The following is a 19256-nucleotide window of genomic DNA, read 5'->3' on the forward strand; positions in this document are numbered from 1 at the left end:
GTCAGTTGCTTCATTTGCAAATATTTTCTCCCATTCTGAGGGTTGTCTTTTGGTCTTGTTTATGGTTTCCTTTGCTGTGCAAAAGCTTTGAAGTTTCATTAGGTCCCATTTGTTTATTTTTGTTTTTATTTCCATTTCTCTGGGAGGTGGGTCAGAAAGGATCTTGCTGTGATTTATGTCATAGAGTATTCTGCCTATGTTTTCCTCTAAGAGTTTGATAGTTTCTGGCCTTATATTTAGGTCTTTAATCCATTTGGAGCTTATTTTTGTGTATGGTGTTAGGGAGTGATCTTATCTCATACTTTTACATGTACCTGTCCAGTTTTTCCAGCACCACTTATTGAAGAGCTGTCCTTTCTCCACTGTACATTCCTGCCTCTTTTATCAAAGATAAGGTGACCATATGTGCGTGGGTTTATCTCTGGGCTTTCTATCCTGTTCCATTGATCTATATTTCTGTTTTTGTGCCAGTACCATACTGTCTTGATTACTGTAGCTTTGTAGTATAGTCTGAAGTCAGGGAGCCTGATTCCTCCAGCTCCGTTTTTCATTCTCAAGATTGCTTTGGCTATTCGGGGTCTTTTGTGTTTCCATACAAATTGTGAAATTTTTTGTTCTAGTTCTGTGAAAAATACCAGTGGTAGTTTGATAGGGATTGCACTGAATCTGTAGATTACTTTGGGTAGTAGAGTCATTTTCACAATGTTGATTTTTCCAATCCAAGAACATGGTATATCTCTCCATCTCTTTGTATCATCTTTAATTTCTTTCATCAGTGTCTTATAATTTTCTGCATACAGGTCTTTTGTCTCCTTAGGTAGGTTTATTCCTAGATATTTTATTCTTTTGTTGCAATGGTAAATGGGAGTGTTTTCTTGATTTCACTTTCAGATTTTTCATCATTAGTGTATAGGAATGCCAGAGATTTCTGTGCATTAATTTTGTATCCTGCTACTTTACCAAATTCATTGATTAGCTCTAGTAGTTTTCTGGTAGCATCTTTAGGATTCTCTATGTATAGTATCATGTCATCTGCAAACAGTGACAGCTTTACTTCTTCTTTTCCGATTTGGATTCCTTTTATTTCCTTTTCTTCTCTGATTGCTGTGGCTAAAACTTCAAAAACTATATTGAATAAGAGTGGTGAGAGTGGGCAACCTTGTCTTGTTCCTGATCTTAGTGGAAATGCTTTCAGTTTTTCACCATTGAGGAGGATGTTGGCTGTGGGTTTGTCATATATGGCCTTTATTATGTTGAGGAAAGTTCCCTCTATGCCTACTTTCTGCATGGTTTTTATCATAAATGGGTGTTGAAGTTTGTCAAAAGCTTTCTCTGCATCTATTGAGATGATCATATGGTTTTTCTCCTTCAGTTTGTTAATATGGTTTATCACATTGATTGTTTTCCATATATTGAAGAATCCTTGCATTCCTGGAATAAATCCCATTTGATCATGGTGTATGATCCTTTTAATGTGCTGTTGGATTCTGTTTGCTAGTATTTTGTTGAGGATTTTTGCATCTATGTTCATCAGTGATATTGGCCTGTAGTTTTCTTTCTTTGTGACATCCTTGTCTGGTTTAGGTATCAAGGTGATGGTGGCCTCGTAGAATGAGTTGGGAGTGTTCCTCCCTCTGCTATATTTTGGAAGAGTTTGAGAAGGACAGGTGTTAGCTCTTCTCTAAATGTTTGATAGAATTCGGCTGTGAAGCCATCTGGCCCTGGGCTTTTGTTTGTTGGAAGATTTTTAATCACAGTTTCAATTTCAGTGCTTGTGATTAGTCTGTTCATATTTTCTATTTCTTCCTGATTCAGTCTCGGCAGGTTGTGCATTTCTAAGAATTTGTCCATTTCTTCCAGGTTGTCCATTTTATTGGCATAGAGTTGCTTGTAGTAATCTCTTGTGATCTCTTGTATTTCTGCAGTGTCAGTTGTTACTTCTCCTTTTTCATTTCTAATTCTATTGATTTGAGTCTTCTCCCTTTTCTTCTTGATGAGTCTGGCTAATGGTTTATTAATTTTGTTTATCTTCTCAAAGAACCAGCTTTTAGTTTTATTGATCTTTGCTATCGTTTCCTTCATTTCTTTTTCATTTATTTCTGATCTGATTTTATGATTTCATTCCTTCTGCTAACTTTTGGGGTTTTTTTATTCTTCTTTCTCTAATTGCTTTAGGTGCAAGGGTAGGTTGTTTATTCGAGATGTTTCCTGTTTCTTAAGGTAGGATTGTATTGCTATAAACTTCCCTCTTAGAACTGCTTTTGCTGCATCCCATAGGTTTTGGGTCGTCGTGTCTCCATTGTCATTTGTTTCTAGATATTTTTTTATTTCCTCTTGATTTCTTCAGTGATCACTTCGTTATTAAGTAGTGTATTGTTTAGCCTCCATGTGTTTGTATTTTTTACAGATCCTTTCCTGTAATTGATATCTAGTCTCATAGCGTTGTGGTCGGAAAAGATACTTGAAACAATTTCAATTTTCTTAAATCTACCAAGGCTTGACTTGTGACCCAAGATATGATCTATCCTGGAGAATGTTCCATGAGCACTTGAGAAAAATGTGTATTCTGCTGTTTTTGGATGGAATGTCCTATAAATATCAATTAAGTCCATCTTGTTTAATGTATCATTTAAAGCTTGTGTTTCCTTATTTATTTTCATTTTGGATGATCTGTCCATTGGTGAAAGTGGGGTGTTAAAGTCCCCTACTATGAATGTGTTACTGTCGATTTCCCCTTTTATGGCTATTAGTATTTGCCATATGTATTGAGGTGCTCCTATGTTGGGTGCATAAATATTTACAATTGTTATATCTTCTTCTTGGATCGATCCCTTGATCATTATGTAGTGTCCTTCTTTGTCTCCTGTAATAGTCTTTATTTTAAAGTCTATTTTGTCTGATATGAGAATTGCTACACCAGCTTTCTTTTGTTTTCCATTTGCATGAAATATCTTTTTCCATCCCCTTACTTTCAGTCTGTATGTGTCTGAAGTGGGTCTCTTGTAGACAGCAAATATATGGGTCTTGTTTTTGTATCCATTCAGCCAATCTGTGTCTTTTGGTGGGAGCATTTAATTCATTTACATTTAAGGTAATTATCGATATGTATGTTCCTATTCCCATTTTCTTAATTGTTTTGGGTTCGTTATTGTAGGTCTTTCCCTTCTCTTGTGTTTCTTGCCTAGAGTTCCTTTAGCAGTTGCTGTAAAGCTGGTTTGGTGGTGCTGAACTCTCTCAGCTTTTGCTTGTCTGTAAAGGTTTTAATTTCTCCATCAAATCTGAATGAACTCCTTGCTGGGTAGAGTAACCTTGTTTGTAGGTTTTTCTCCTTCATCACTTTAAATATGTCCTGCCAGTCCCTTCTGGCTTGCAGAGTTTCTGCTGAAAGATCAGCTCTTAACATTACAAGGATTCCCTTGTGTGTTACTGTTGTTTTTCCCTTGCTGCTTTTAATATGTTTTCTTTGTGTTTAATTTTTGAAAGTTTGATTAATATGTGTCTTGGCATATTTCTCCTTGGATTTATCCTGCATGGGACTCTCTGTGCTTCCTGGACTTGATTAATTATTTCCTTTCCTATATTAGGGAAGTTTTCAACTATAATCTCTTCAAATATTTTCTCAGTCCCTTTCTTTTTCTCTTCTTCTTCTGGAACCCCTATAATTCGAATGTTGGTGTGTTTAATGTTGTCCCAGAGGTCTCTGAGACTGTCCTCAGGTCTTTTCATTCTTTTTTCTTTATTCTGCTCTGCAGTAGTTATTTCCACTATTTTATTGTCCAGGTCACTTATCCGTTCTTCTGCCTCAGTTATTCTGCTCTTGATCCCATCTAGAGTATTTTTAATTTCCTTTATTGTGTTGTTCATCGTTGTTTGTTTCATCTTTAGTTCTTCTAGGTCCTTGTTAAATGTTTCTTGCATTTTGTCTATTCTATTTCCAAGATTTTGGATCATCTTTACTATCATTATTCTGAATTCCTTTTCAAGGTAGACTGCCTATTTCCTCTTCATTTGTTAGGTCTGGTGGGTTTTTGCCTTGCTCCCTCATCTGCTGTGTGTTTTTCTGTCTTCTCATTTTGCTTATCTTACTGTGTTTGGGGTCTCCTTTTTGCAGGCTGCAGGTTCGTAGTTCCCGTTGTTTTTTGTGTCTGTCTCCAGTGGCTAAGGTTGGTTCAGTGGGTTGTGTAGGCTTCCTGGTGGAGGGGACTAGTGCCTGTGTTCTGGTGGATGAGGCTGCATCTTGTCTTTCTGGTGGGCAGGTCCACGTCTGGTGGTGTGTTTTGGGGTGTCTGTGGACTTATTATGATTTTAGGCAGCCTCTCTGCTAATGGGTGGGGTTGTGTTCCTGTCTTGCTAGTTGTTTGGCATAGGATGTCCAGCACTGTAGCTTGCTGGTCGTTGAGTGAAGCTGGGTGCTGGTGTTGAGATGGAGATCTCTGGGAGATTTTTGCCATTTGATATTGTGTGGAGCTGGGAGGTCTCTTGTGGACTAGTGTCCTGAAGTTGACTCTCCGACCTCAGAGGCACAGCAGTGACTCCTGGCTGCAGCACCAAGAGCCTTTCATCCAGACGGCTCAGAATAAAAGGGAGAAAAACTAGAAAGAAAGAATTAGTAGAAGAAGAAAGAAAGAAAGAAAGAAAGAAAGAAAGAAAGAACGGAGGGAGGGAGGGAGGGAGGGAGAAAGGAGGGAGGGAAGGAAGGAAAAAAGAAAGAGAGAAGATAAAGCAAATTAAAGTAAGATAAAATATAAAAAAGTTATTAAAATTAAAAGATAATTATTAAGAAAAAAGAAAACGGATGGTTAGAACCCTAGGACAAATGGTGGAAGCAAAGCTATACAGACATACTCTCACACAGAAGCATACACATACATACTCACAAAAAGAGGAAAAGGGGAAAAAATCATAAATCTTGCTCTCAAAGTCCACCTCCTCAATTGGGGATGATTCGTTGTCTATTCCTGTATTCCACAGATGCAGGGTACATCAAGTTGATTGTGGAGCTTTAATCCGCTGCTTCTGAGGCTACTGGGAGAGATTTCCCTTTCTCGTCTTTGTTCTCATAGCTCCCAGGGCCTCAGCTTTGGATTTGGCCCCGCCTCTGCGTGTAGGTCGCTGGAAGGCGTCTGTTCTTCGCTCAGACAGGACGGGGTTAAAGGAGCCGCTGCTTCCGGGGCTCTGGCTCACTCAGGCCGGGTGGGGGGGGGGAGGGAGGGGCACGTAGTGCGCGGCGAACGTGCGAGGGAGGGGCCCGTAGTGCGTGGCGAGCCTCCGAGGGAGGGGCACGGAGTGCGAGGCGGACCTGTGGCGGCAGAGGCCGGCGTGATGTTGCACCAGCCTGAGGCGCGCCGTGCGTTCTTCCGGGGGAGTTGTTCCTGGATCCCGGGACCCTGGCAGTGGCGGGCTGCACAGGCTCCACGGAAGCGGAGTGTGGATAGTGACCTGTGCTCGCACACAGGCTTGGTGGCGGCAGCAGCAGCCTTAGCGTCTCCTGCCCGTCTCTGGGGCCCGCGGTTTTAGCCGCGGCTCGCGCCCGTCTCTGGAGCTCCTTTAAGCACCGCTCTGAATCCCCTCTCCTCGCGCACCAGGAAACAAAGAGGGAAGAAAAAGTCTCTTGCCTCTTCGGCAGGTCCAGACTTTCCCCCGGACTCCCTCCCGGCTAGCCGTGGCGCACTAACCCCCTTCAGGCTGTGTTCACGCCGCCAACCCCAGTCCTCTCCCTGCGCTCCAACCGAAGCTGGAGCCTCAGCTCCCAGCCCCGCCCGCCCCGGCGGGTGAGTAGACAAGCCTCTCGAGGCTGGTGAGTGCCGGTCGGCCCTGGTCCTCTGTGCGGGAATCTCTCTGCTTTGCCCTCCGCACCCCTGTTGCTGTGCTCTCCTCCGCGGCACCGAAGCTTTCCCCCTGCGCCACCCGCAGTCTCCGCCCGCGAAGGGGCTTCCTAGTGTGTGGATACCTTTCCTCCTCCTCGGCTCCCTCCCACTGGTGCAGGTCCCGTCCCTATCCTTTTGTCTCTGTTTATTCTGTTTTCTTTTGCCCTACCCAGGTACGTGGGGACTTTCTTGCCTTTTGGGAGGTCTGAGGTCTTCTGCCAGCGTTCAGTAGGTGTTCTGTAGGAGTTGTTCCACGTGTAACTGTATTTCTGGTGTATCTGTGGGGAGGAAGCTGATCTCCGCGTCTTACCCTGCCGCCATCTTCCCGGAAGCGCCCCTCTTCTGAATAACTAGGCTTTAGAATGCTTAGGCCCTGGATTCTACCTCAGCAAGTTTCTGCCTAAAACTGAATGGATTTAGGCCCTAAGCAGCTTCTGAATAACTAGGCTTTAAAATGGTTAGGCCCTGGATTCTACCTCAGCCAGTTTCTGACTAAAACTGAAGTAAATATACTTTCAATGTTACTTGTGTAGAGAAATGTTTTACATTTCTCTAGCAACAGAATAATTCAATAATATTGAAAAATCATTGCAGGTCAACTCTGCATGGGGGAGCGTGATTGTCCTTTGTCACAGAATATTCAGTGATTGATGGCCATAGTCATGTTGTGAGGACACCAGAAAGACTAAAAATGTGTTCAGTAGGGAAGGGCAACCATCCAATGTGTTTAGAATAGTCTGGTATTTATACTTTTCTGGTATGGAAATAGAGATGCATTGATTATCTGGAAAAGGACATCATAAGTGGCATTTCTGTCTCCAGTAAAGCTGGATAAGGAAGGTGTTAGGCTGCTTCTGTTCAGGTTAACTCATCTTAAGGAGGAAAATGTTATAGAAAGACTGAGCTTTGCCTTTGTTTTCAGGTGTTGCTGTGGCCAGCTCACCAACCAGCATATCCCCCCTCTGCCGAGCGTAACAGCCAGCAAAAATGGAGAGGAGAACAAGCAGGTGGAGACTCAGCCCGAAAAATGGTCTGTTGGCAAGCACACCCAGAGCTACCCAACAGATTCCTACGGGATTCTCGAATTCCAGGGTGGCGGATACTCCAATAAAGCCATGGTAAGAGGGGCCTTGGGACGGGATGCCACTGAGCCGCAGCTTCCATCAGAGGCCCCGCCTCCCGGACTGCAGACACCTGGGTCTTCTTTCAGGGGTGTGGCTCTATCTTCCTAGAGTTTTCAATGCAAAGACAGGAAATATATCCACACAGTCGAGTTTTTAGCCATGAGATTTGGAAACTGGGCACTATGATAGAGAACACGGAGTATCCTTTAAATCCGTACCAAGATTGTGAATTCATACATCACAGTCCAGCCCCACTCTACAAAGATACCACCCCATCTCCAGTGATGAGAGACGAATTATGTTGTTTGTTTTTTAGGGTTGTTTGGGACTTTGTTTTGTTTTTTCTCACAGTGGACATTTACCACCCCCCTTACATGGGTTAGGAGTTTCTGGAAATATTTCCTTCTGAAGTCCACACACAGCCTCTCTGGGCTTGCATTCAGCTGGCCCAAGAAGACGGAGGCCTTTCACATTTGCATGTAAAATGCCCTCTGCCTTTCTCATGAGCCCTGCCAAGAGGGGAGGCGTCAGCACTGTGATCCCTTTCAGCTCATTCTGAATAATGCTCTCACGTGCCCAGTGAGACCATTTTTGCAATTTCATTCTATTTCACCGGCCCAACATCATTGTTCAATAAAATTCAGTTGTGTTCCAAAGACCACAACGTAAGGTCTTCTGGAAGGGCACCCTGCCTACTGGCCTGGACACAAAGAGGCTGTTCACAGGGGCCAAGGCATCTGCTCATTAACCTCTTCTTCACCTTGAGGGGAAGGTCCAGCCCCGAGGTTGGCTGTTGATCCCCATTCCCAGCACCCACTCCCTCCTCATCGTCCTGGCCAACCTCTGGATCCACATTCTAGCTGAGCCAGCTATGGAATTTTTAAAAAAAATTTTTATTGGAGTATAGTTGATTTACACTATTGTGTTAGTTTCTGCTGTACAGAAAAGTGAATCAGTTATACACAGACATACATCCACTCTTTTTAAGATTCTTTTCCCATATAGTCATTACAGAGTGTTGAGTAGAGTTCCCTGTGCTATACAGTAGGTCCTTATTATCAGTAGTTATCTATTTTTTATATAGTAGTGTGTGTATGTAAATCCCAATCTTCCAATTTATCCCTCCCCCGCCTTTCCCCCCTGGTAGCCATAAGTTTGTTTTCTACGCCTGTGACTCTATTTCTGTAAATAAGTTCATTTGTACCATTTTTTTTAGATTCCACATATAAGTCATGTCATATGATATTTGTCTTTCTCTGTCTGACTTATTTCACGCAGTATGACAATCTCTAGGTCCATCCATGTTGCTGCAAATGGCATTTTTTCATTCTTTTTTATGGCTGAGTAATATTCCATGTATGTATATGCATGTGTGTGTGTGTGTGTGTGTGTGTGTGTGTACCACATCTTCTTTATCCATTCATCTGTTCACAGCAGACAGGTTGTTTCCATGTCTTGGCTACTGTAAATAGTGCTACAATGAACTTTGGGGTGCATGTATCTTTCCAGCTTTGGAATTGATGCCTTCAAGATTAGGGTTGCCATTGGATAAAGTGAACAATATTCTATTTTGGAACATGTTTGCTTTTGATTGCATCTAAAGTGTATATAATTTCAGGTAATTCTGAACTGTGATTTACATAGCCCAACAATGACTAATTGTTAAGAAGTTTTACCTAAAAGTACATAAATTCATAAGTTGCTCTAAATTTTGTGTAAACCTGGCAGGTATATTTCCTAGAAGTTTCAAAAGAGCAAAAAGTATCCAGAGCTAAAATCAAACAGGAGTAATTTCTGTGTTCCTAAGAATGCTAGACACATTGAAGAAGTATTTCAAATTTTGTTTAGAACTATAAATGGTCTTTGCTTTCAAATTTTAAAATGTGTTTCCTTTAAACTCCAGTTTTATTTTCTACAAATTTGTTTCTACAAATTTCCTACAAATTTGTTAATTTGGAGACATTTGCGCATATATGCATGTGTGTGACTGCACATAATTTTTGATGAACTCATTAAATAACTAAAATAAGTCTTTGCTAATATTACTGTATTTCATTATTGGAAATTTTCAGGATTCCTTTTACTCTCAGTATTAACTATTGTCATTATAGAAGTTCTGATACGATGAAAATTAGCTGGGAACTTTGATAAAATAAATCATCCTAAGGCAATGAAAAAAAAAGATTAAGGTTGCTAGGTAAAATATAAGACCCCCAGATATATTTGAATTTCAGTTAAATAACGGATGAATTTTTAGTATAAATGCATCCCAAATATTGCAGGAGCCATAATTATACTAAAACATTGTGCATATAAAATTCAAGTTTACCTGTGCATTCTCTATTTTTATTTGCTATATCTGGGAACCCTCCAGAGTTCCCTTCCATCGTTTGGCCACAGACTCACACAGAGGGCCCCAGAACCCCATGGGAGAGAAAGCCAGGCGGCTGTTGCTTGGACAGGAACAGTAGCCTTGTTCCGCGTGACACAAGAGTCAAATCGAAGAACGAGTGTTGAGGGTCACACCCTCTTTTGCAGTATATCCGGGTCTCCTATGACACGAAGCCAGACTCACTGCTTCATCTCATGGTGAGAGACTGGCAGCTGGAACTCCCCAAGCTCTTAATATCCGTGCACGGAGGCCTCCAGAACTTTGAGATGCAGCCCAAGCTGAAGCAGGTCTTTGGGAAAGGTCTGATCAAGGCTGCTGTGACCACTGGGGCCTGGATCTTCACTGGGGGCATCAGCACAGGTAAGTGCAGGCTGTATCCCTTGCTGCAAATGTACAAACCCAGAGCTCATCGTGGTTCCCAAAGAGCTTTTGGATAATTATCATTAAAAACCAGAAGATACTGCATTCTGATAATATTTATGGCAGAATGAAATCTTTATTCGGTAGCTCGTTTTTATTTCAGTATGATCATGATAATGGTCAATATTTCTGGCACCTACTGTGTGTCATTCCTTGAAGTGAGCCCTGTACAAGCCTCATTTTCACTGAGGCCCCTGACAATCCTTTCCCGATCACATGAGGGAGGTCACCAAGGCCCAGAGAGGTTGAGGAACATGGCAGGCCATCTGACTCTCAACTTTAGCTGAACGCAGCCAAGGCCTGCCAGAGAGACCCCTCATACTTCCATCCTTAGGTCTTGGAAACTTGTAAAGACAATTCCTGCACAGTTGCTTTGGTTTTGGTTTTGGTTTTCCCTTTTCTAGGAGCTAATGCAGGATGACTAGCTATTATGAGCTCAGACTTTCAGTGTCTTAACCCTGTTCTGTAGGAAATGTGGAGTGGTTCAGAGCTGGGGTCCCTGAAGTTCATGAATAGTGGTTTGATGGGAGGTAAGGGGCCTACAGATATGACTTATGGCCTCTCACAGGTGTCATCAGCCACGTGGGGGATGCCTTGAAAGACCACTCCTCCAAGTCCAGAGGCCGGGTTTGTGCTATAGGAATTGCTCCCTGGGGCATCGTGGAGAATAAAGAAGATCTGGTTGGAAGGGATGTAAGTATTTTCTCCCCGGAAATGGGCAATTTTCAAAAATCAAAGTCTTTGTTTTAACTAGATTTCACCTGCAGGTGTAGGAGATAATAAAGCAAGGTCCCATATAGCCTTTATCTTTTCCCCAAAAGTAAAAACTTGCAAAACTATGATACAAGATCAAAACCAGGATAATTGATGTCAGTCTAGTCAAGATGCAGAACATCTACTAGGAGCCCTCATGTTGCCCTTTTCATTCATTCATTTTTTTATTGAAGTATAGTTGATTTACAATGTTGTGTTAATTTCTGCTGTTGCATATATATATGCATATATATATGTATATATACGCATATATATACACACCTATACATTGTATACGTGTGTGTATATATATATACACACACACACATTGTTTTTTTTCATATTCTTTTCCATTATGGTTTATCATAGGACACTGAATATACTTCCCTGTGCTATACCGTAAGACCTTGTTGTTTCATGTTGCCCTTCAATATCCATACCCGATTCCCTCCTGCTTCCACTCCTGCCTTAACCCCGGGAGCCACTCATCTGCCCTTCATCCTACAGTTGTATCATTTCAAGAATGTTATGTAAATGGGATCGTACAGTATGTAACCTTTGAGGGCTGGCTTTTTACTTGCCACTTAATTCTCTGGAAATCCATCCAAATGGTTGCATGTATCAACAGTTTACTCCTTTTTATTGTTGAGTGGGGTCCCACCGTATGGATGTACCATTTATCTGTTGAAGCCTATCTGGGTTGTTTCCAGTTTGGCTACTGCAAATGAAGCTGCCATAAACTTTTGTGTACAGGATTTTGTATTAATGTAAGTTTTCCTCTCTCTGCAGTAAGTGCCCGGGAGTGTACTTGCCGGGTCATCATGATCTGTTGGGTTGTCATGATCTAAAATAATTTTTTCTAATTTGATATAAAAATTTACAGAAAAAATCCTTCAATAGAGAGGCTAGGGAAGCGAGAGTAGGTTGAAGTGCACAATTAGGTGAAGCTGTCGCTCCACATCCATATATTCTTGCTTCCCCTGTCTTACTGTCCAAGTTTTGCAGCTCTGACTTGTGCTGTGTATTTCGTCAGGTGACACGGGTGTACCAGACCATGTCCAACCCCCTGAGTAAGCTGTCTGTGCTCAACAACTCGCACACGCACTTCATCCTGGCTGACAATGGCACCCTGGGCAAGTATGGTGCCGAGGTGATGCTGAGAAGGCAGCTGGAGAAGCACATCTCTCTGCAGAAGATCAACACAAGTAAGTTCTGGCCACGGCCACTGGGCTGCCGCTGCTGCCCTGAAAACCAGGCTGGAAGAGAGAGCACCCGAGGGTATTTAGAGCCTTCACCTTGACTCTTCTGTGACCATCAGGAGATGACTTAGCAAGACCCTTTCCCTTAGCCACCTACCAAGTCACTGAGCTGGGCTGTGATGCTTTGTCTCAAGTTCACGAGGAGAGTGGACCCGAGAAACAGCCCCACAGCCGTTTTCACGGTGGTGGCATCTCCCGCCACGTTGCCAGTGGTTTTCATTCCTTATAATGATTATAGTTAGTTTTTAAAATTTTATTGGAGTATAGCTGATTTATAATGAATGCTGTGTTAATTTCTTCTGTACAGCAAAGTGACTGAGTTATACATATATATATTCTTTTTCACATTCTTTCCATTATGTTTTATTCCAGGATATCGAATATAGTTCCCTGTGCTATACTGTAGGACCTTGTTGTTTATCCATCCTATTGATAATGGTTTGCCTCTGCTAATCCCAAACTTTTTAAATGTCTGAACAGGAAACACATTTGTCACTCAAGGGCTTGGTATGATTCCTTCTATCAACTACACGCTCTGAGTTCATTAAATTAAATATCTCAGTAGCTCTGGGTCTCTCACCAGAGATGGGCCAGGTGGGGAGGCCTCTGGAGAGGCCTGCAGGAGCTGGCTGCTCCCAACAGGGCGCCCCCCACCCCATGCTGGTCCAGGAGGATGCTGAGGTCAAGCTAGAGAGAAAGGAATGGACCTCAGTCAGATGAAACGATCATAACAACTGGTTAGAATTAAAATAGCTGGTGTCACCTCTTGGGGCACTGAGTTCATAACTCAGTGATTCTTACTGTCAAGCAATTGCTGAATGATCTTAAAGAGTATTTTGTTGTAACCATTACTGGTAAGATTGCGAAAGACAGTCTAGGCCTGGGAAATGGTCATTTTAAAGCATAATTAAAGGGTCTGTGAGACTGCCACGTGGTTAGAATGACGGTCTGCCATGACAAGTGGTGGGTTTCTGGGTATCAGCTCCCTGGCTGATGGTTCGCACATTTTCGCTGTCTTGGCCGTGTGCGCGTTCACACCGACCAGCCTCCCCTGGCCGTGTGACCTGTGGGCTTCCCTTTGTCATCCTTTGCCTAGGGTTCTGAGTGGGGCAGGGACAGCAAAGGGGTGCTCAGTTGTCACCTCCCACGGCACGGCGTTTCAGGGGTCCAGCCTAAACCACGAAGAACCAGTTCTCCTCTGTTTCTAGAAAAGAAGGTGATTTGGCCACCGGAGTCCCGAAGATCTCAAATGTCAAGCCTTGCTGGGGTTGGAAATCTCAAGGGCAGGGTCCATGTCATCTTGGTCTATTTCTCCAGCATCTCTTGGCCAGGCGCCTGCCGGGCACAAAGCAGACCGTCAACGCATAGCTGCTGAAATGAACCTAACTGAGATTATTCTGGTAGGAGATGGCAGAGTTGTTCAAAATATTTAAGAGCTCCTGACTGTAGAAATGCATCGTGGAAGCAAACCAGAAACTCTGAATTTCCCCACTTGAAGTTCTTAGACCTTCTCCTAACTGTGCTGGCAGATTTTATCCAAAGGCCTTCAGAATTGTGAGACCAAGGACACATCTCCTATTCACCATCTATTAATGTTGATCAAATAACTCCCATCACAACTAACGGACACCTGGTGAAACATGCTCAGAATATAATCTGTTTTAGCCAGTTTGGGGTAAAATTGTGAAATAGGCAAGTTTGTCTTGATGCCAAAATATTGGCTCTCTGTACACCAATGCCGAAATGAGATATGGAAAGAGTTTTGGAGGAGAATTGAAAGAGTAGCTTTATTCTTTGCCAGGCAAAGAGGAAACACAGCGGGCTAGTGCCTCAAGAACTGTGCCCCCTTCCTGGGGAATAGGGAGAGGTTTTATAGCCCAGGGCTTGTGGTCGGGGGTAGGTGATAAGGCTCAAAGTAATGAAGATCTTGCATTTCTTTTCTTCTGCAAATTTACAGCCAAAGCGGTTGTCAGGCAGCTCAGCAACCAGGTCTAGTGTCCCTGAAGTTATTGGCCCATGATCTTCTTTCTGAAATGAAGAGTGCTACAAGGGAGTGTAGGGGGAGAAGAAATGCCAAGTGCAGAGTGCAATTCACATGGAGTCAGAGAGTAATTATTTTTATGAAGGATAAGGCTAGCTACAAGTGTTTGTTAGTAGTAACAGCTAAAAAAATAACCAAGATCACTTAACTCTTTCAGGCCTGTTTATGCTGTTTCCCCAGCCTGTTCATTGTTTCTTTGTTTTCCTTTTCTATCAGAAAAGTCTTATTTCTATGTTGGCTGCAACAGCCTCTGCTGCTCCTTCGCTCCCACTATCTCCCCCTGCCCTGGAATCCTGGGTTCTTGGGATGCTCTTGCCACCTCCTGCTTCCCAGAGCCCTCCCTTCGGGTTCTGCCACCAAAAGTCAGCTTGTCCTACCGTGTTCCCAAAGAGTCCTGTCATCTCATAGAGACAGAGGGAGGACTCTGGGTACAAGGTATTAACTGGTGGGCTAATGATGGTCTACAGATTTGCCCTCCTGGATAACTCACTGCCTATTCCAGCCCCTAGAGGCTGAATCAACACCTACTACGACACTGCATACTTACACACCACTTGAGGTTGACAAGGACCTTGATAGCTGAACAGTTTCTTATACTTTATATCTATTGCTCTTTTAGGAGGTAGAGGAGGCCCTGTGGTGATTCACCTGTTACGGTTGGTTCCCTGCTCTTCAGGGTGGCCTGGTGATTGGCCCCATGTCATAAGGCTAATACGTGTGAGGCCAGGCATTGAACGGAGTTCTCCTATCGCTGGTCCAGACACCTTTCGCTGTGTCATTCTTGAAGGGACAGCCATCCAGGGTGGGAACTTCACCTGGGGCAAGGCAGCAGGGAGGTATTCTTTTAGCAAGAAGAGCCTCCCGTGTTTCTCACATCTCACCTTGAAGTAGTCCGTAAGCCAGTTGAGTGATACATGGAGTTGAACCACATGTTTTGGAAAGTTTGTAATTTAAAGGCTCTGCTTCTTCCAGTAAGGCTATAATATGGGGTTTGAATAAAAGAATGTAAACAGTCATCACATCCTGAGTTCCTTCAAGTCTCCTGGTGAACACTAACTCCATATAAGCATACTTCCAGGCCTAAAGGTTTTCCTCTTCACCATGTTTCAGGAATTAGAGTGAGTGCTCTTGAGACAGGCTGGGACCTGGGACTCTTTGCTGGGACCTGGGACCCTTTGCTGCAGTGCTGCAATGCTTGCACATGGACACACCTCTCCAGGAGTAACAAAATACTAAGAAACTGTATGGGACTGAAAATAACTGCTTTCATGCGGGCAGTTGGGGCAAATTCTGGACCTAAAAGATACAAAGAGACCAAAAAATCCCACAGCCACTTTTGAAGAGCCTGGAGCAAAAACAGGGTGTCCGGAGCAAAAACAGGGTACTGCGCATGCCCCCTGCACACAACACACCTAAGCCACCCCTCCAGCCTGACCCATGGACACGCCCCCCTCACCCCATATAAGGAACAAGCTTGCCCCCCCTCGGGGAGCAAGGGAGCCTGTTGTTTGTTCCCACTTCCCGCTGCTGCAGCAGGCGCCCCAATAAAGCCTTGCCTGAATTTCTTGTCTGGCTTCTGGTCAATTTCTATTGATTGGGGAAGGCCAAGAACCCTGGTCGGTAACACTTGGATGGGGCCATGACCGTGGTCTGAAGGTGGATGTGGTGTGTGTTGCAGGACTGGGGCAGGGTGTGCCCGTCGTGGGCCTCGTGGTGGAAGGGGGCCCGAACGTGGTTTCCATGGTCCTGGAGTATCTCCGAGAAGAGCCTCCGGTCCCCGTGGTGGTCTGCGACGGCAGTGGCCGGGCCTCGGACATCCTGTCTTTTGCACACAAGTACTCTGAAGAAGGAGGGTAAGATTTCTGATATGTTACAAAAGGTGGGGTTTTGAATGCCTTCTTGTTAGGCCCAGAGGAAATCGTGATCCATCTAACTGTTCCAAAAATGTAAAAGAAGGAAGACTTACTAGCCCTCCTCTCCCACTTCCCAAGGTCAGCAAGTGAGGGAGCTCTGAGGAGCGTGGTGTTTCTTACGGATTCTTTCTCAGGAGGGAAAATGCTCTCTCCCAACTGCATTTTCCCTTGTAAGTTTTTCAACAAGCCTGGAATTTAGGACAAGTGTGAACACAGTTTTTGACTATAGTCCTTTTGGGTCTGCTATCCTGGGATATCCTCCAATGATAAAGTTTCAAATCAAAGGTACCAGACGGGCATAGAGATGTCTGATTTATTCACGTACAGATTTCACCTGTGTTGTTTTCTTCTCTTTCCCGTTTCCTTCGAACAGGATAATCAATGACTCCCTCAGAGACCAGCTTCTAGTTACCATTCAGAAAACATTTAATTACAACAAGACACAATCGCATCAGCTCTTTGCGATGATCATGGAGTGCATGAAAAAGAAAGAACTTGTAAGTGTCTTGAGTTGACTTCCCAAGTGCTCCACAGAGAGAATTATGTTTCCTTTCTAATTCTGCCCATGTGTGCAGGATGGAGTAGTTCCTATTTCCATTCACCCTTTTCCAAGAGGCATTTTACAGATCCTGACCCAACTGGTGGTTCTGTCCATGTGCGGGAAGCAGGCTAAGCATAGGCAGATTCTCTTCGGAAGAGGGACACGGGTGCTTCAGATCTTGTAAATGTCAGGGCACTTCAGGCCACATCCCACAATTCTGAGGCTCATGATATCAATCAGATTCAAAGCATCAAGGAGTGACATGTGCCATGCTTTCAGGTGTACTTACAAAATTCTACCAAATACACTCATTTTCTCCCACTCTTTGCCTCCTTAGTTACGCTTATAAGGAAGAGGCACTCTTGTCGCACAGAAGACAGCCTCTTCGAAATTCTAAATCTACAGGTTTCCTACAGATATATCAAATCTGAGTAGAGATGACTTTGTCATCTTCAAGAGCCATTTAGATATTGACATGTACATCCTGCATGAGCTCCCTCAGCTCCAGATGGGGTAAAGAATAAAATATGATCCAGGCAAGGATTCAAAATCAGGACGAGCAATGCTGTTCTCTCTGAATCAGCAGCACCTGGTGCAAAATCATGTTGCTCTCGGGATTGCTGCATTAGCGTCAGACTCTGTGGTCCTTTTTATTTATTTAGTCATTCATTTATTTTAATATCTTTATTGGAGTATAATTGCTTTAGTGTTGTGTTAGTTTCTGCTGTATAACAAAGTGAATCAGCTATATGTATACATATATCCCCATATCCCCTCCCTCTTGCGTCTCCCTCCCACCTTCCCTATCCCACCGCTCTCGGTGATCACAAAGCACTGAGCTGATCTCCCTGTGCTATGCAGCTGCTTCCCACTAGCTATCTGTTTTACATTTGGTAGTGTATATATGTCCATGCTCCTGTCTCACTTCGTCCCAGCTAATCCTCGCCCCTCCCCATGTCCTCAAGTCCATTCTGTACGTCTGTGTCTTTATTCCTGTCCTGCCTCTAGGTTCATCAGAACCATTATTTTTTAGATTCCATATATATGTGTTAGCATATGGTATTTGTTTTTCTCTTTCTGACTTACTTCGCTCTGAATAACAGACTCTCGGTCCATCCACCTCACTACAAATAACTCAATTTCATTTCTTTTTATGGCTGAGTAATATTCCATTGTATACATGTGCCACATCTTCTTTATCCATTCATCTGTCATGCCAGATCTTGTTTGTGGTCCTTTTTAAGCAACTCCCCAATTCTCCCTCTTGTTTTCCACTTTGCTTTACTCAGTCTTTTCACGATTAATCTGTTTTCAGGTCACTGTGTTTAGAATGGGTTCCGAGGGTCAGCAAGACATCGAAATGGCAATTTTAACCGCCCTGCTGAAAGGTGAGCTCTCAGGAAACAGCCACTCCTGTCCTTTCGTGCTGGCCTCCCCGGAGCTCTGCTTGTGGCTGGGAAACCCCTCCCCCCTCCTCCCGCCGGGAACTGTGTCTGCTGGGGATGGAACCCCGAGCCCGCCAGGCTGCCTAGAAATTATCTCAGGATAAAGCCGTGGTAAAACGATCGGGCTCGAAATGGGTTTCTTGGGAGGGGGACTTTTCTTGACGGGCCAATGGACCATGATGGGCTGAAGTCAAGAACCAGTTTCTGTCTGTAACTAGCTCATTACAGGTTTGAACTCACAGAGGGTAAGCGTGAAATTATTTTTCATTTGCGATCCCTGCATCTCTCAGTGCTCTGTCCAGTTTCCCCGGCCCACTCCTAACGACAGCTGCCACCTGGCTGCGCATGGGGTCACCTCTCTGCTCCACTGGGAAGGGGAGGGGGCTGGAGGAAAGGGGCGGGGGTCACCATCAGGCCGGCTGCTTGGTAGTGCTGAGCTGGTCCTCGGCTTTGGGGCCTGAGTGATCCCTCAGGGGCCAGAGAAAAGGCAGCCGTGCTTATTTCCAGGCTGATGCTGAGCCAGCCTAAGGGAAGCCTGTGTTCCCCACCCAGCCCCTGTCACCCCCAGGCGACCCAGGCATGGAGTGAGTAGTGCCCCATCTCTTGCCTTCCAGGCACAAATGCATCGGCTCGGGACCAGCTGAGCTTGGCGCTGGCCTGGAACCGCGTGGACATAGCTCGGAGCCAGATCTTCGTCTTTGGGCCCCGCTGGCCGGTGAAACTAAGTGTTTTTCAATTCATACCATTTGTCATGACTTTGTACAGAGGATGCATTAATACGTTCTCCCTTGTGTCGTGGATCTCAGGAAGTTATCTGGGCTTTCTGATGACCCGATGTCTAATCTTTAGGATTATTAGGAAATGTTGCTGTTTCATTTCAAAGAACCAGCAAGAAGAGCTCCTAGCACTAACTTCAGATTCAAACCAGTGCTCTTGAAGAAAGAGCACTAAATATTTTATCATTGCTGGTGAACATGGGTTTTTACCCTTTTAAAGAAAAAGAAGAAAGAAAATAGCTCGTTAAAATGAAATACAATGATTGCATTGAAAGCATTAATTTTTCAAATTATGTTCCATGAAACCCCGGAGGCCTAGGGGACTCTGTGAGTGTGACCTTTGTGTATAGTCTTTGGGATGTGGTGTGTGTGTATCTGTGTGTAGCACGTGTGTAGGTTGTTAAATGTGTGTGTGGATGTGTGGTGTGTGATTGTGCTGTGGTTTACCGTGCATGTGGTGTATGTCCGTGGGATCTGTGTGTGTGTGTGGTTGTACGTGGGTGTGGTGTGGTGTGTGTGGGGTGAAGAGCAGCTTTTAGCCTCCCACTCCTTCAATCAAAGCAGCTTCTTTACAGACTTGTGGTTGCCAAGGTGGAGGGGTGTGGGGAGGGATGGATTGGGAGGTTGGGATTAGCAGATGCAAACTATTATATATAGAATGGATGGACAACAAGGTCCTACTGTATAGCAAGGGGAACTATATTCAATATCCTGGGGTAAACCAT

The 19256-nt window shown here is 44.1% G+C and overlaps 1 protein-coding gene across 5 annotated transcripts in view; it reads left to right on the forward strand.

The window, feature by feature from the left end:
- Positions 1 to 6849: 6849 nt before the first annotated feature.
- TRPM1 (transient receptor potential cation channel subfamily M member 1) overlaps positions 6850 to 19256 on the forward strand; it is a 73900-nt gene continuing 61493 nt past the window's right edge. For all 5 annotated transcript variants that reach the window (XM_019945859.3, XM_019945862.3, XM_019945860.3 and 2 more), the window contains exons 1-8: positions 6850 to 6985; positions 9530 to 9743; positions 10372 to 10496; positions 11590 to 11761; positions 15535 to 15709; positions 16143 to 16266; positions 17626 to 17698; positions 18370 to 18470. In XM_019945859.3, the coding sequence (XP_019801418.3) occupies positions 6983 to 6985; positions 9530 to 9743; positions 10372 to 10496; positions 11590 to 11761; positions 15535 to 15709; positions 16143 to 16266; positions 17626 to 17698; positions 18370 to 18470 (987 nt within the window). In that variant the 5' untranslated portion in view covers positions 6850 to 6982. The remainder of the gene's footprint in view (positions 6986 to 9529; positions 9744 to 10371; positions 10497 to 11589; positions 11762 to 15534; positions 15710 to 16142; positions 16267 to 17625; positions 17699 to 18369; positions 18471 to 19256) is intronic.

The sequence above is a fragment of the Tursiops truncatus genome, chromosome 2, assembly GCF_011762595.2.
Source record: "Tursiops truncatus isolate mTurTru1 chromosome 2, mTurTru1.mat.Y, whole genome shotgun sequence".
In the NCBI taxonomy this organism is placed as follows: Eukaryota; Metazoa; Chordata; class Mammalia; order Artiodactyla; family Delphinidae; genus Tursiops; species Tursiops truncatus.